This window comes from Natator depressus, chromosome 2, assembly GCF_965152275.1.
Source record: "Natator depressus isolate rNatDep1 chromosome 2, rNatDep2.hap1, whole genome shotgun sequence".
Taxonomy (NCBI): domain Eukaryota; kingdom Metazoa; phylum Chordata; order Testudines; family Cheloniidae; genus Natator; species Natator depressus.
Window position 1 is genome coordinate 161,950,119 of NC_134235.1, and position 15,731 is coordinate 161,965,849.

The 15,731-nt window shown below is 43.2% G+C and overlaps 1 protein-coding gene across 8 annotated transcripts in view; it reads left to right on the plus strand.

Annotated features, from left to right (window-relative positions):
* Positions 1-15,731, plus strand: part of COBL (cordon-bleu WH2 repeat protein) — a 242,375-nt gene that overhangs the window by 59,910 nt on the left and 166,734 nt on the right. For all 8 annotated transcript variants that reach the window (XM_074945231.1, XM_074945229.1, XM_074945230.1 and 5 more), the window contains exon 3: positions 11,996-12,202. In XM_074945231.1, the coding sequence (XP_074801332.1) occupies positions 11,996-12,202 (207 nt within the window). The remainder of the gene's footprint in view (positions 1-11,995; positions 12,203-15,731) is intronic.

Consider the following 15,731-nt stretch of genomic DNA (forward strand, 5'->3'; position numbering starts at 1 on the left):
CAGGTGCTAGGACCCTGCGAGGCAGAAGAGTCTCAGAGCTCAGGCCAGAATGTCTGCACTGCAATTAAACATTCTCTTCCCTGGAGCCAGGAGAGCTCAGGTCAGCTGGCATTGGCCAGCCGCTGGTGTCTAATTACAGTATATATCCTTACTGGCTGGACATCTACATCACAAAACTCACCCTTGTAACTGCTGCTAATAGACACCCTTATTATCAGTTTCAGCCTCTGTCCTATTGAATCTTCGGGATAGAATCTTACCCCTAAAGTTGGTTCCTGCCGGTGAGGGTTGAAGCATGGTAGCCAGACAGTAAGGTGCAAGGTTGCCTTGGCATTGCTTGTGCTCTACCTGTGTTGTGTGGCTAAACGGAAGAGATTGGTCTGCAGGGCTATTAATTCATCAGCTTTCATCAGCACTAAATTAAAAACAAAACAAGCCAGTGAGAGGAAAATAACGCTTCACCATGTACAATACAATTGCTTTTAGGGACAAGAGTGTCTGTATTTGAATGTGCCCTACACGTCTTCAGTAACAAAATAATACAAGAGAAAAAACTGACAAGCAGAAAAGAGGTACAGCTTCAAAATAATATATTGGTGTTGGGAGCTTGGGTATGTGTTAACTCTGAATACCACATGTAGCGTCTGGGTGGCAAGTAAAATCATATTGGGGTATCATGTCAAAAATTAGCAATTTACCCCCAGTCCCCAAACAATAAGGCTGTGTTTTTTTTTCTTAACATGCACTCAAGCATATGCTGTAAATAATTAAATAGTATTCACTACTCACCTGCTGTGCACCTCTGCACTAAGGTAAAACCAATCTAATTCCACATAACACCAGCACAAAGTGCGATCTTCACCACATACTGGTTGTGTGAGTGGGAGCTTGCAGTCCTGTCATAGAGCTGTTGGGTGTAAACCTACAGAGCTTGTTCAGGCAGCACTCTCACAAACTTCAGTGCGTGCTCTCTGAGTCGTGATTTGGCTCAACAAGTATTCTTTAAAAAAGTTATCCTTGATGCGTTTTAGGGCTTGTTTACACACAATTTTGTGTCACTTTAACTATATTAGTTTAGAAACTGATGTAGCTAAAGCGTACAACTCCCCGGTGTAGATGTGGTCCTATTGGTATAAAAGGCGCTTATATGGCATAACTTACTTCTGTAGTCGGTATTAGGATCCCTGATGGTACCAGGCTCACAAATGCCTAGAGCTTCAGCCTCACTGTCATTCAAGTGAGGGCTCAATCCAGGAGAAACTGGATGAAATTCTCTAGTCTGTGTTATACAGGAAGTCAGACTGGTCCCTTTTGAGACTGCAGATTCACAGATTTTAAAACTTCACTCTTTACTCTGGATTTTGTGGGAGCTTTTCACAAACCAAAAAGGCAGATAGGTGCCCAAGTCTCATTGGATTTCAATGGGAGTCCCATTTGTGTCTTTTGAAAATCTCTCTCATAAGCTTTTGTTGGGTCCTAAGCAGTGATGAGCTGCCAAAATCTTAACAACGGGTTCCCTCCTCACCCCACGAGGGGGTCGTTGCCCACCCCCAGCCCCCAGGACTCCTGCCCCATCCAACCTCCCTGCATTCCTTGAAGCCCCCCCCAAGACCCCTGCCCCATCCACCCAGTCCCCTGACTGCCCCAAGAACCGGGCAGGAGGGTCTCATGGGCCACCATAGTGGGTGCCCACCCCACCCCTTAGAGCCAGAGGCACCTGCCGGGGGGCAAGGTGGGGAGTCCCGGCGGTGCTTACCTGGGGCAGCTCCCAGGAAGCATCCGGCAGGTCCCTCTGGCTCCTAGGGGCAGGGAAGTGTAGCTGGGGGGAGAGCATGGGGAGCGGCCACTCCCCCACTGATCACATCAAAAGTGGCTCCTTAGGCGCCGACTCCCTGGGTGCTCCGGGGCTGGAGCACCCACGGGGAAAATTGGTCGGTGCAGAGCCCGGCCCCCCTCTGCGCCCAACCCCAGCTCATCTCTGCTCCGCCTCCTCCCCTGAACGCGTCGCCCCGCTCTGCTTCTCTGTGCCCCCGCCCTCCACCAGCTTCCCGCGAATCAGCTGTTCGGCAGGAAGCCGGGGAGGACTGAGAAGCAGGCGGCGCGTTCAGGGGAGGAGGCGGAGCGGAGGTGAGCTGGGGCCCGGGGGGGTGGGGGGGCCTGCCGGTGGGTGCTCTGCACCCACCAAATTTTCCCTTTGGGTGCTCCAGGGCTGGAGCATCCGTGCAGTCGGCACCTAAGGCGCCACTTTTGGCCGGTTAAATTTAGAAGCCCTTTTAGAACCGGTTATCCCTCACGGAACAACCGGTTCTAAAAGGGCTTCTAAATTTAACAACCGGTTCTAGCAAACTGGCTCCAACTCACCACTGGTTCTAAGCCTGTGCTTTGTGATCAACCTTCTAGCTTTGTCTTTTGTGTGAAAGCATCAGAATAAAGACAGCAATAGAACAAAAAAGGCACCTTGCAAAGATAAGATAGTGTTTTGAAAAGATAAAGGAAATGGTAATGGAAAGAAAATACCTCGGCCATTGAAGCGTGAAAAGGCTTTTAGAGATGAGCTCTCCATTTTGTATTGCCATCTAGTTCCATTCAAAATACCACATTGTCTTATGAACAAAGCACTATGTGTTATCTCATGCAGGAAATACATTTCCTTAACTAGACAAATATTGTTCAGGGGAAGATGGGCAATAGATTTTTGGAGAGGAAAAAGGCACCTGGTTAAGACAAAAGCAGATAATAGGTCCTGTGAATGTAGAAAGATGGAATCTGCCACAAAGAAACTAACACATACTTACATACAGATAGAAATGAGAGATACAGACTTTCACTCGAGGACTGGCAAATCATTTTTCATACCTGTCAGATGACTGCTTCCTATTCACTCAAGAATGTAGACACAGTGTTGGTGCAGGAGTCTGAGTCCTGGACAAATGAAAAATATTTAGCAATTATGTAGTGCTTTATAAACATTGGGCCTGAACCTGCCATGCTTAGGAGTATTTGGAGTATCTTTCCTATAGCAGAATCAGACCCATTAATTAATTCTAATGGCACCCGTGCAATACATATTTTCCCCGTTTTGAGACTGGAAAATTGATGCACAGGGAGGTTAAATTATTTGATTACAGTGAATCTGTGAAAGAGTTAGGATTAGAACTATGGAGTTCCAGACATTTGACTAGATATGCTACATCTCAGCTCAAATCCTGAATAGATTTTTCATATACACCAAGATGACCCTTGTTTTAATCTTTCACCCTTGGCAGGCACTGTATATTTTGAAATTTTACAAAAAGAAATCTAGTGATATTCACTCTTCCCTGCCCCCGCCGCAACGTGCTTATCTGTAAATATTTCCAATTTAAATCTTTCTTGCATTAAAACTAATATTTAAAACACACAAAGCTGCACGGTTTTCCCATCAGTAGAATCAAATCAAAGATCAAAAAGTAAGCTGATAATTATCATTGCTACGCCAGAACCAAATTAATTTTTCCCACCCTGTGCAGGAGGGCTTGTTCATACCCTTCAGGGAATCATTATCACCATACCTTTTGGGGGCTCTCTGTAAAAAACGTGGCAGCATGTAAAAGCTACGCGTGAAAATGCATATCTATAACTTAAAGAAAGAAAGCTTGAAAAAAATGTAGTTTTATAGCCAAAGCAAAACCCAGAAAGCCAGGTAATTCATAGTTATGGGCTGGGTTTTTTGTTGTTTGTTTGTTTGTTGTTTAAAAGTGTGGAAATGAAGAATTAAAATAACTGAAACAAAATTCACTCTTCCCTGGGCCCTCCCTCAATGGGAACCATTCTGTTAATGGAGGTGTAATTAACAGCTGGAACAATTTATTTAGGGTCCTGGTGGATTCTCTATTACTGACCATTTTTAAATCAAGATGGAATGCTTTTCTTAAAGATATACTCTAGTGATTATCTTGGGGAAGTTCTGTGGCCTGTGTTGTACAGGAGGCAAGACTAGTTGATCAGAATGGTCACTTCTGGCTTTGGAATCTATGAATGTGGGTCTGTGATAAGTATTTCAACTGCTTATCAAATTATTTTAATGCAAGAGTGGTACATATGTGCTGTTAGGTAAGACCATAAACTATCTATGTTGAAGACACTGATGGATTATGAAGCATTCTATGTACATCAGATTAAGTTCCAATGACAATACTCTCTGATTATCCTAAAATCACAAAAATTAACCATACTTCCTTTCCAAAATAGCCTGCGAATGCCCTGGTCACCACGTACACATTCTTGACAGTCCCACCATCAACTTAAGTGGGCAGAGATACTGTGCTAGCTTTCTGTGCCAAAAGTATATTTTGCTCATAACCCTTAAAAGACTGGGATTTTCCAAATGAATATTTGGGAGCATGCGTATATACTGTATGGGGGAGGGCGACAGGCACAAATTCTGCTCTTAGTGAGATCGGGCTAGTGAGCTGCTCAGCTCTTCCTGCACGGTGATGAGTGCTCTTAACTTCTGCGGATGTTGGTGGGTCCTCAGCCTGTTAAGAGCCTGATGGACAGCTCTTAGCACTTTGCAAAAGTAAGCCCGTTTACCCTCATGCTTGTTAACATGACCTTTGTGCTAGAGAAAAGACAGAACTCTGGGATTCTCTGTTCAGGATGCTGAAATACACAGGGTCACTGCAGTTATCAGGATATCTAGTCCACGCACTGAGGAAAGCAACCTGTGCGGTACAGTGTCACCACACAAGGTGTGTCTAAGTTCAGTGATATTTCAGGTATGCAGACTGTTTTAGTTTGTTTTGTTTTTTGTCATGGGAGTTGGAATGCCAAGGCTGCATCATATTGCACTTTTATTAATAAATAACCAAGAGAGGTATAGGTCCAAAGGGCTTTTGGCTTGTTCTCAGTGCACTGCTATGTCTTGGTGGTGTGGAGAGAAACAAGGGACTATTCATCATTTCTGCAGTGCTGCTTCCAGTTGCTGTACTATGGAAGAGCTGTTTTTGTTTTTCCCTTTGAGGAATCTAATCTCAAGGAGGCAAATCTGAGATTTAGGATAATGCTGCCAGAGGATTTGTTTATATCACCAAGTTATTTCCTTGCCATATCCATTTTCTTCCGTTGAGAATATATTGTTATAAGGAATTTCAGCCTTTCGTAAACAGTGCTATATATCTACGGAGAAATGGAGCATTGTATGTAATAATAGCAACCACTTATTTTTATTTTATCTTGTATTGGGGCACAGAGTGAACCATTCTTATATAACTTACAAACAGGTTGAATCATCCAGGCTAGAAGTGTTCTTGACTGTAATTTTATCAGCAGCCTGGTAGCAGGGATTATCAAGAATCTCACCGCTGTTCCGGTGTTTCTTGTGAAAACACTCTTTTGATGTGGAGTTAAAATTAGTCTGGAGAATTGCCAGTGGCCAAAGAAAGGTATGTTATATTATTTTTAAATGTTAGGTGCATTAAAATGTGTTTATGGTGTGAAATGTGACTATGTAAAAAATACACCACCTTAATCTACAGATCTGCTCTCTCTGAGCATTAGGTTAGCAACAAAACTAAGCTTTTTTGACTGTATACTCCAGTTTGTCCTGCCAAAACATCATAGGTACGAGAGAGTGAGCTGGATCCCAGTCTGGCTCATATACTCTTGCATCAACAGAATTCCTAGCAAAGTTCTGATGTTGGAGAGGATAGAAGTCTGCAGGACTGCTAGCAGAGGTTATTACCCCAGAGGGGTCATATCTGGGCATGCTTGGGTCACGACCATGACCTCATGTGCATCAGTAAGTCAAGTGACTGCAGGACTGCTTTGCGGGAGTGTATGCTGCATGTTTTATACACATTCAGTAATGGTCACCGGTGAGTATGCAGCCCACCCCCAGCTCTTCTCCAGACATTAGACCTGATTTTCCACTGCCGCGTTCTTTGTGTAGTCATAAACAACAGTGCAAAAGGTCTGCAAAGTGGGTTAAAAATATGATCAAATCAAAATGATAGCATTTTTCACTCCCCTTGCATTCCAATTTGCACAGGTATAAGTAGGCTTGGTAGAATTTGGTTTTTAGTTTTCTATAATTTTGACAGATAATATCTGGTTTTAAGTAGGATTTTTTCTTAGATTTAAATTTTCACAGTTAAAGGAAATTATCAGGGCTCGGGGGAGGGTCAGACAGTGGGAAGGGTCACAATTATTTATTGACAGTAGACTTTGAGGTTCAAAAAAGTTAAAGCTTTATCAACCATTAAAATATAAATTTCAAAATCACATGTCAAAATATACATAGCAAATATCTAATACTTCAGAAGTCTAAATCATGGCATTTTGCCCATAAAATCTTACTTTGCATAACTGTAAATTTTTACTCTTTTAATGGAAAAAAAATTTCAGCAGTTTGTATATGTACGGTGAAATCAACTTTTACCAATGAAAATCAAATCCACCCAAGTCTAGGTATAAATTACATGAGGCAGTAGGTCATCAGCTCCAGCGTGTCTGTTCCTGTCTTACTGTGCATTAGAAAATAACAGGCAGCTGCATGTTGTTCAGAACTGAATATCCCTTTTACTTTCTCTCAGTTCCATTACCATCTTCACTCAGCTTTCTGTTCCTAATCGCTTCTTCCTCTTCTTAAATTTCTGACTTTTTCAGTGTCACAGCTTTCTCAGTCTTCCTCTTGCTTTCTATTCACAGTCTTCTCTCCACTCCCGTTGGTCCCTCATAGAGTTGCAACTGCAAGTAAGTGACAGTAAAAGTCCGAACGTCCCTGGAGTCCAGAAAACTCACCTTGCTCCTTCCTCCCTGCTCCAGTTTCCTTTCTGCATCAGCAATACAGAATGAGAGACTGACCTAACACAGAAGAACAGCTCAAGAAATCAGGACTTGTTTAATTTTTGAGCAGCCATGTCCATGTGAATCATTGTGTTTGAGCCAGTGCGTAGCTATAAATGTTTGTGCAGTTGTCTTACTAGAAAGGGGTGGGCAAACTTTTTGGCCCAAGGGCCACATCTGGGTATGGAAGTTGTATGGCGGGCCATGAATGCTCACAAAATTGGGGGTTGGGGTGTGGGGGGGGCTCTGGGGTAGGGCCAAAAATGAGTAGTTCAGAGTGCGGGACGGGGCTCTGGCCTGGGGCAAGGGGTTTGGGTGTGGGGCAGCGGTGAGGGCTGGGTCAGGGGGTTGGGGCGTAGGAGAGGGTCAGGGGTGCAGGCTTCGGGCAGTGCTTACCTCGAGCAGCTCCCGGAAGCAGCAGCATGTCCCCCCTACAGCTCCTATGCAGAGGGGCAGCCAGACAGCCCTGCGTGCCGCCCCATCCACAAGTGCTTCCCTGCAGCTCCCATTGGCTGTGGCTCCAGGCCAATGGGAGCTGCAGAGGCAGCACTTGGGGCAGGGGCAGCGTACAGAGCCCCCTGGCTGCCCCTACATGTAGGAGCCGGAGGGAGGACACGCCGCCGCTTCTGGGAGTCGTGCGGCGTCATGGCACATACAGAGCGGAGCAAGTCCCCAACCCCTTTCCCTGGCTGGATCGCCAGAGCAGGGCAAGCCCCAGACCCTGCTCCCCGGTGGGAGCTTGAGGGCCGGATTAAAATGTCTGAAGGGCCGGATGTGGCCCCCAGGCTGTAGTTTGCCAACCCTGTACTAGAATATGGATCCAGGGCGGGAACTGAATCATTAACAATCATCTGATTTATTTACTTCTCAATTTACTAAGCTGATTTATATTTAAATAGGTTAGTTCTACGTGATCTGCATTGATGCCATTGTACTACTCTTTCTTCCTCTTAAATAGTAGCTGTCTATGGGCGATATTTATTGCCTGCATAGGCATGGAGTAAAAGAAGCACTGTCCCATAGCTGTATCATGGGTAATATCATAGCATTCTGGTGACCATCTCATCCTATGGGCATTTTCAGGATAAAGAACAATTTTCAGGCATTATATTGGATTTTTCAGACTGAAGCTTGTCATGGGAATTGTCAGTCTAGATGCAGATGGTGTCAATCAGATTTTTTGCTAGTTTTGGGGTCCAGACCATTAGGTGTGAGGCAGCTGTTCTGCACTGTACCACCAACATACTTCCGCTTCCAAGCCTGTATGTTTGGCCAAGGAAGGATTACTCCAGCATAAGGGTGAGCCAAGATGATGTACAGCTGATGTAGGGGCTTCTGTGTCATGCACCCTGGTTTAATTTAAATCTTTTATCCTGAATCCAGTTGTGTCCTTGGTTGATCTTCTGGATCAGGCTCATGGTCCTTTTTTGGCACTCTATCTGTAAGGAGGCTACATCCCTTTGGGATTTGCCATGATGATAAAGGTCAAGGTCTTACTCAGTGTTAAGCTTCCCAGAGTTTGATCTCTCTCCGTCTCTCCCTGCCCCCTTTTCTAACTAATTCACACCTCTATGATATGCCTTTTTTGGTGTGTTCTGGGCCTTTTCTGGGTTTCTGCTCCATATGTATTATGTAGCAGGAGAGCTAGCCCAAATCGGGGGGGGGGAAATCCCTGAATCTGGATCACAGTTTTTTTTGGTTTTTTTTTTTTTTGTAAATTAGTGTGATCAACATTGCACTGCTTTCCCATCTATGTTATCTTAAAATCTGATGTAAGCAGGGCATGACTCTAATGAGAATGGGTCATTGGGATACTAGTCATCAGAACTGATTTTCTTAAATATATGCACAGTATGAGGTCAGCTACTCATATTGCATTAACGTTTATATGGTATTTATCATGTGTCTGCCTGGCTACCTACAAACAAATGAGAAAGTAAAAGTTGACTTTGTGTGGAACTTCCTCTGTTATTAAGGATGTTTGTTGTTTGATGCAAGTTGATGCAGCTGTATCTCAAAAATCATGTAACCTGTTTCTGGAGAATGATGGGTTCATGTCAGGGTGTATCCACAGAGCTATACTCTCCTGGTGTAAAGAGCCACCATTCACATGATACTGTATGAACCATCTCTTATTTTTCCAAGGTATGCCAGTGTTCAGTGCAACGACTTCTTGCTCAGCAGAGGAGGAGATGCCGTCTCATGTGTTACAGTTCCTAACCGTCCTTTCTTATGCTTAGAGATGCACTACTGTCCTGTGTAACAAGACAGTGTCCTCAAGCAGCTTGCACTAATGTTTAAATATAAATTGATTTGGAGGGTGATCAAAATCCAGGTCTTGACCTGGATCCATGTTTGGCAGTTTGAGCCCATTTCCCATCGCCCTGCACTATATACAATAGCACGATACCTAGGCTAAATCATTTGAAAATAATTAGGTTCCAATGATGAGGATCAGTGAACACAGTTGAGTTTACTTCTGCATCTCTTTTTTTTATTATTATTGTCAGTATGTTCTACTATCCAACTGTATTTTCATATTTATCATTTGAAGCCTAAATTTAATTCAACTGGAGTCTATTGGCAGTTTCATTAAAATTGCTTTTTTTCATCTTCTCTGATAAATATGATAAAATCAAAAGGAATCTGCCTGAGGAAGGAGTGAGAAAGGACTGAAGTACTTGGCTCCATGAATAATGAACAGTTAGTAATGTGTTTCGATGTGGTGTCATTGTGGAATTTGACCATTAGTTTGCCCAAAGATCATTTAGAGCCAAATGATGCTCTCATTGAAATCCATGCAAGTAGGACCAGGCCTTAAACCCCAAAACTAATGAGATAGCACAGCAGCTGTTATAACAGTCACTGGTATTTCTGTTGAATTAGGGCCTGATTCCAAGCCTGCCAAAGTGAATAGGAGTCTTCCTACTGGCTTCACTGGACTTTGGATCCACCTCTTTCATACACAAAATCATAGAACATGTAATGTTACTGTATGTGGCTTATTTAAATGACCCAAAATAACTTTGAGTGAGGTTTTTCCTCCATAATGACCTCACTTACTTATGCCTTTGTATGAGGATTCCAGGTTGATGTGTTTCATGTTACCTGTTTACCATCTCTGTATTTTGTAGGCACACCTTTATCACCCAAAGTGGAAACAATTTACTCCATTTAATGCTCTATTTTATTAAATTTTGTGGATATACAGAGAGATAGAGAAGGAAAATAGCTGTGAAGAATGAATAGATATCAGTTCAGAGAGGAGAGAATATATGATACAGGAATGAATAGATCAAATTCTTCAGCCTGCTGGAAGTCAGACTAGATGATCCTGATAGTCCCTTTTGTCCTTTAAAAATCTATGAATGACAAGAGGGGCAAAGTAATGTTGTTCATTGAGGGAGAGAGATCAGCTGTTTATCATTCATTGTTATGTTGCATTGTTAAAGGTTAGGTTATGGGTATCGTTGTCTTATTTATTATATTGCATTAATTGTACTAGAAATGTCCTTGATCCGCTCAATTTACTGCACAAATGATGAATGGACAATGGCGTGTTTAGAGAAATTGAAACAGAGACATTGATAAGGAGTATCTCCTCACTTCTGATTCTTTGAGGGCTTGATCCTGATGGGGCCTGAGCACCCTCAGCTCTCACTGACTTCCATGGGAGTTCGGGGTGCTCAGCACCTCACAGATATGAGACCTTAATAAGTAAGCTTCTCTGGAACTAACACTTCCCATGTCTTGGGGCACAGTTGTGCTCTGCCCTGCTCAAATGCACAAGGTGTGGAGGGGAGAAAGTATAGGCCTAACTTTGCTGTGAAAAAGCTGTGCTGTGAAAAAGCTGTGCAGAGCGTGGGAATGATCTGCATTTTTATTTATTTATTTATTTATTTATTTATTTATTATATATTATATATATATATATATATATATATATATATATATATATATAAAATATATATAATATGTGGCTTTAATGGATTCATTTGCTTGTTAAGAGTTAAAATTAGTTCTGCTTAGATTTTGGGTTGCAGAGAAAAAGGTAGTAAGTGTAGAGAAACTTAATTTCCTGGTACTCAAGTGCACAATACTGTGTATCCACTATTGGGAGACTATAGCCAACTCCTTCTGGAGAAATGCATAAATCACTTTGCATCAGCTGCAGGGTTCCAAGTCAGACCAAGGAAGTTTTATCCATTTGAAAGACCCTTTGTTTTAAGATTTCAAGGTCTGCTTGCGAGCTGAGGTGGGAGACTCATTGTAGGTGCGTCAGAATGTTAGGGAGGCAGCAGTTAGAGGGGGCAGCCTGTCTCACCCAGCCCCGTGCTGGGGGTGTGCCTGGATTAAGTGGAACCTGTCTAAACTGGCAGGGAAAGGCTGGGTTTGAGTAAGAAATACCCATCTAGGTTTTTATTGTTTTAATCCTGTTTCTCTCTACTTGTTAAATTTCTATGGCTCAATAAACCGTACTTGTTCTTGAAGAACCTCTCATGTGTCACGGTAAGTCATTTTGATGACAAACTCCCAGAGAGAATTCTGTAGCTGGGCCCAACTTCAGCTGGGCTGGCTGAGGTAATCAGGGTGTTGTAGCCTGGTGATCCAGTCTATAGAAGTGTGAACCATCAAGTTCCACTCTGGGATAAGTGCAGACAGAGGCCTATCACTTGGAAAGAGTGGCCAGGGAGAGACTAGGGAAGAGAGATCAAAGGTGCTGTTCACCCGTGAACTGTAAGAGAAGCCAATGGGATTTTTACCATTGACTTCAATGAGAGCAGAGTTAGGCCTATACTGATCACTTTTGAAAAGCGCACCCTTTGTGATACACTGAATACACAGGAATAACATTTTTGCCATGAAGATGTGTGATGATCAAACAGTGCAGAGCATTTTGGGAGAGGTCAGAAACAGGTGGTGGAAATCTGTTGTACGCATCATCCCAAGATTATCATGTTATTTTAGAGAAAAAGCTGTAAAAATAAAATAGAACTGTAGATATAAAAAGTTCCATGATAAAGAGAAATAACTTCCACTGTAGGAGCTGTTATAAATGACTTAAGATCAGGGGGAAAGGAAGCATTTCCCTTATAACACATGCTTGCACTTCTCATCAAAGGAAGTGTATTTGAAATCACTAACTCTCTACTTCTTTTTATTTCTCAAGGAGAAAAATGAAGGCTCGAGCTCCCCCTCCACCAAGTCAATCTCTTGCTGCAAGTCAAATTCAGAGTGAACAGAAGTCAGTCACAGAGCTGGGAGTAATCCCTGATCAGAGCCTGGTGACCATGAAAGAAAATCTGATAAACAGGACAGTGGACTTTACAGTCGTTTTACCAAGTGGTATGGAACAGAAGAGCAATGTACATGGGAGGTAAGGCACCAATCAGCTCTGTCATCCTGGAACCTCCCTTCCCCCACATCTTGCATTTTTAATAGGTAAACTCACCTCTCTCAGTATTGATGGAGTTTGTCTCTTTTTCACCCTTCCCTGTAGGACTGTTGGTTAGAGAGAAAATTATAACATCAATGGGCTTGATTATGTCCCCTAGAGCTATGCTGATCTCATCCATCCCAAATGGAAGAGGAATTTTGCAGCCATTGTTCCCCCATTTTCCCCAGGACCCCTCAGAGGATCTGTGGAAAGAGGACATGGGCAGTCCTTCCACAGTTCTATGGAGCTGTGGGAGACAAATAATAGTGTCTTAGGCTGTAGCACATTTCTGTAGCCCCCAGCTACAATGGGGATTCCCCTTTACAGGGATCCTAGTGAGAAACACTATCTGTGAGAGCCCCGGCAGTGTGGCTGTATTGGAACCATTCAGCTAGGGCACAGGTGAGCATGTGCCACTGGGAAGCAGAGCTGGTGTGGATGTACATGGCCTTTATCTTCACTAAGCCCCAAGAAATGAGTCCATGCATATCTGAGATCTGCTGGGTTTCTACGGGGAAGCAGAGAAAGCAGCCTCCTGGTGTGTGAAAGTGGCAAGAGAATAAAGGCAGGGGAATAAGAATCCTGTCACCAATGAATAAAGATTGGGGAGAAATATTTCTGAGGAGACTGCTGAGGTAGTTTCTTCCTCTGGACCCCCTCTAATGGAATTTGCTATGGAAGGAGGGATGTGGCCCATTAATAATACTTTAAAAGCACTTCACAAGTCTCTTCAGAGTGTCTGGGGTGCTGTACAACAACACAGTAATAAATACTCCTGTAAATATGTTGCGTAATACCTTGCACTATAAACCCAAATTCACAGTAGAATCAACAATTAATACTAATATGTTAAACTATAGAAGGAAAGCTGGCACCAGCACTGGCCCTAATGTGATCACCAAAACAAGGAACATTGAACTCCTAGCAGGCAATGCCTTGGCATCAAGATCCAGAAATTTACTTTTTGATACTTTACACAGAAAAGGCTCAAAACATCAGGATTCCTAGTGCTTGACATGGCAGCGCCTATATTTGGGTAAATAAACTTCTAAATAGTGACAAAATTAGAGCAGAAACCCATAATTGAGGGCCTGATCCTGCATGTATTTATATTCTCGTACTTACTGCTAAGCACTGGGCAAAACCCCTGTGTACAGGTAGAAGCCCGAAGCTGACACAGCATCCTGTAATCAGCAACAAAAGTCTAGATGCATGCTCGCTTCTCTGGCAGGGATGTGGGTGTGTGTGGGGAGGCAGGGGAGAGAGGAGGGGGTACTTTGGTGCGCTGGGGAGATGCACACTCTACCAGCAAGTGGTGCCTGATGTACCAGTTCCCAACCCCCAAACAGCTACAACATGCAGAACACACAGCACGTATCTGTTTACAGGATCAGGCCCAAAGCCTCAGTAGCCTCAAGGAACTGAAAGGTCAAAAGAAAGTAATGCTTATCTCTGACATCAGGTTACATGCATGATGAAAGAGCAGAGAAGAGCTATTTGGACCTAATTACAAAATGAAAGAAGAGGCCTAGAAAACAGAACAGATTCAGAAAATGAAGAATCGTTGGCCAAAAAGTGCAGATATTTCATCAGCAAACCCGAACAAGCTCCGAGTGTCATGCAAAGGATACTAGCCATGACAGGCCTAGTGATCAAGGAAATTATTTTCCTTCCAAAAATAAATTTGCAAAAGCACTAGAATTATAAAGGGCCCTATTGTGATCTTTTGTAGGGGGGGCAGAAAGGTGAATGAAAAAGGAAACTGCATTTAGTAGCTATATGCGCTTGAACAGGGTATTGGAATTTATAGCTGCCTTTGATTTTCATGGATGTTTGTTATCCCTACCAGGGCTAGTGCTAATATTTTATATATTGATCCAGTCATTTGGTTTGTGGGCCCAAGGGTGGCAGGGGATGTTGGAAATACACCAAAAGTTGCTAGGTGCTGGATTTAGCCTTTGAAAGTTAGCTGAAAATGTAGCATCATCTATTATCAGACTGTTCCCCATAGGTTAATTATTTATGGCAGCTGAAGTGTATCCCAGCAAGGGTGTGAAATAAATTATGTTCAATGAGCCACGTAATGCATTGCCATCGATCTGTGTGGAGAACTCCTTCTGGTGACTATGAATATAGGGAAGTATCATCACAGGGCTGAGGAAATTGGCTCTAGGTTAGGATTGATCAAACTTTCAAAGATTTGCAGGTTGAAAGTAGTTGAGAGAAATGCCTAAAAGTTCAGCTTCTTTCTGAATTTTATGTGAACTATCTTAACTTCTCAAGTCTGCAAAATTGGGTTGGGAGACTCGCAATAACAATTCCAGTTTTTGCATTTCCATTTCTAGACCTACTTGAAACAAGAAAGTGAAAAGACTTTTAAAAGTAAAAATGTAATGGAGGAAGAAGTTGTATGAAAATTTTTAATTTGGGTTCAGTTATAGTTTGAGACAAACATCTGAGCCAGTTCTTATTTTAATCAAGCCAGCTCAGTTACATCTATTTCAAATGGTATCATAAAAGACTTTGCATGTTGATCAGTACATAACAGCCAATGAGGATAGAATCAGGGATAGATTTTTAAAGCAGCAGGCCGTAACTTCATCAAACTTCAGTTTCCCTCCTGCTCTGCCTGACTAGTGCAGGGATAGAGCAGAGATGATGTGTGTCGGGGGGGACGTGCGGTTCATGTGCCTCCCCCCCAGATTTGTGCCAGGGTTTGCTTGCCGGGCCGCTTCCCTGTGTGACAGCTCCCAGGGCTGGCAAAATGAAAGCTGTGGCCTTGGGGAGAGGCAGCAGCAAATAGGTGGAAGCTGCAGGGAGAGCCACTGCTTTCACTGCTGCCTCTCCCTGAGGAGTAAACACCTGGGAGCTGCAAGGAGGGGCTGCTGAGAGTTGGGTGAAGGCGTGACTCAAGCTGTTGGGAGGGGGGCAAACCTTTAAATTGTGCCCCCCTCACGATCAGCAGGTTACAGTTGTCTCTGTCGAAAGAAGAGAGGCCATCCCCGTGTTCTTCTTCAAGTAGTGTCCCTATGGGTGCTCCACTTTAGGCGTCTGTGAGCCCCTGCACTTCTAATGGGAGATTTTTGGTAGCAGTGTCCCCTTGAGCCACCACAAGTGCTCTCCCTCCCTCCTGGTCTGCCTGGAGGCTATTTAGCACTGCAGGGGTGAACCCCCCTCACTTCCTTCTTTACCAAGTTTGACCCAAGGAGCAGTTGTCCCTTCCTTATCTGTGTCATTAGCATAAGTAGTGTTTGTTTTGTTACCTTTGTTCTCCCTAAAAGTACTCAGGCTAGTGTTTTGTTTTATTTTGTTTTATTTTATTCCTTTGGTTTAAAAAGAAAAGAGAAAAAGGAAAAGAACTTCACTTTCCTTCCCTGGCTGGGGGCATCCCGCCCCCAGACATCTAGTAGACACATAATTATTTTCTTTTTCAGTTTTTTTTTAAAAAAAGGCTCTTCTGCATATTTCT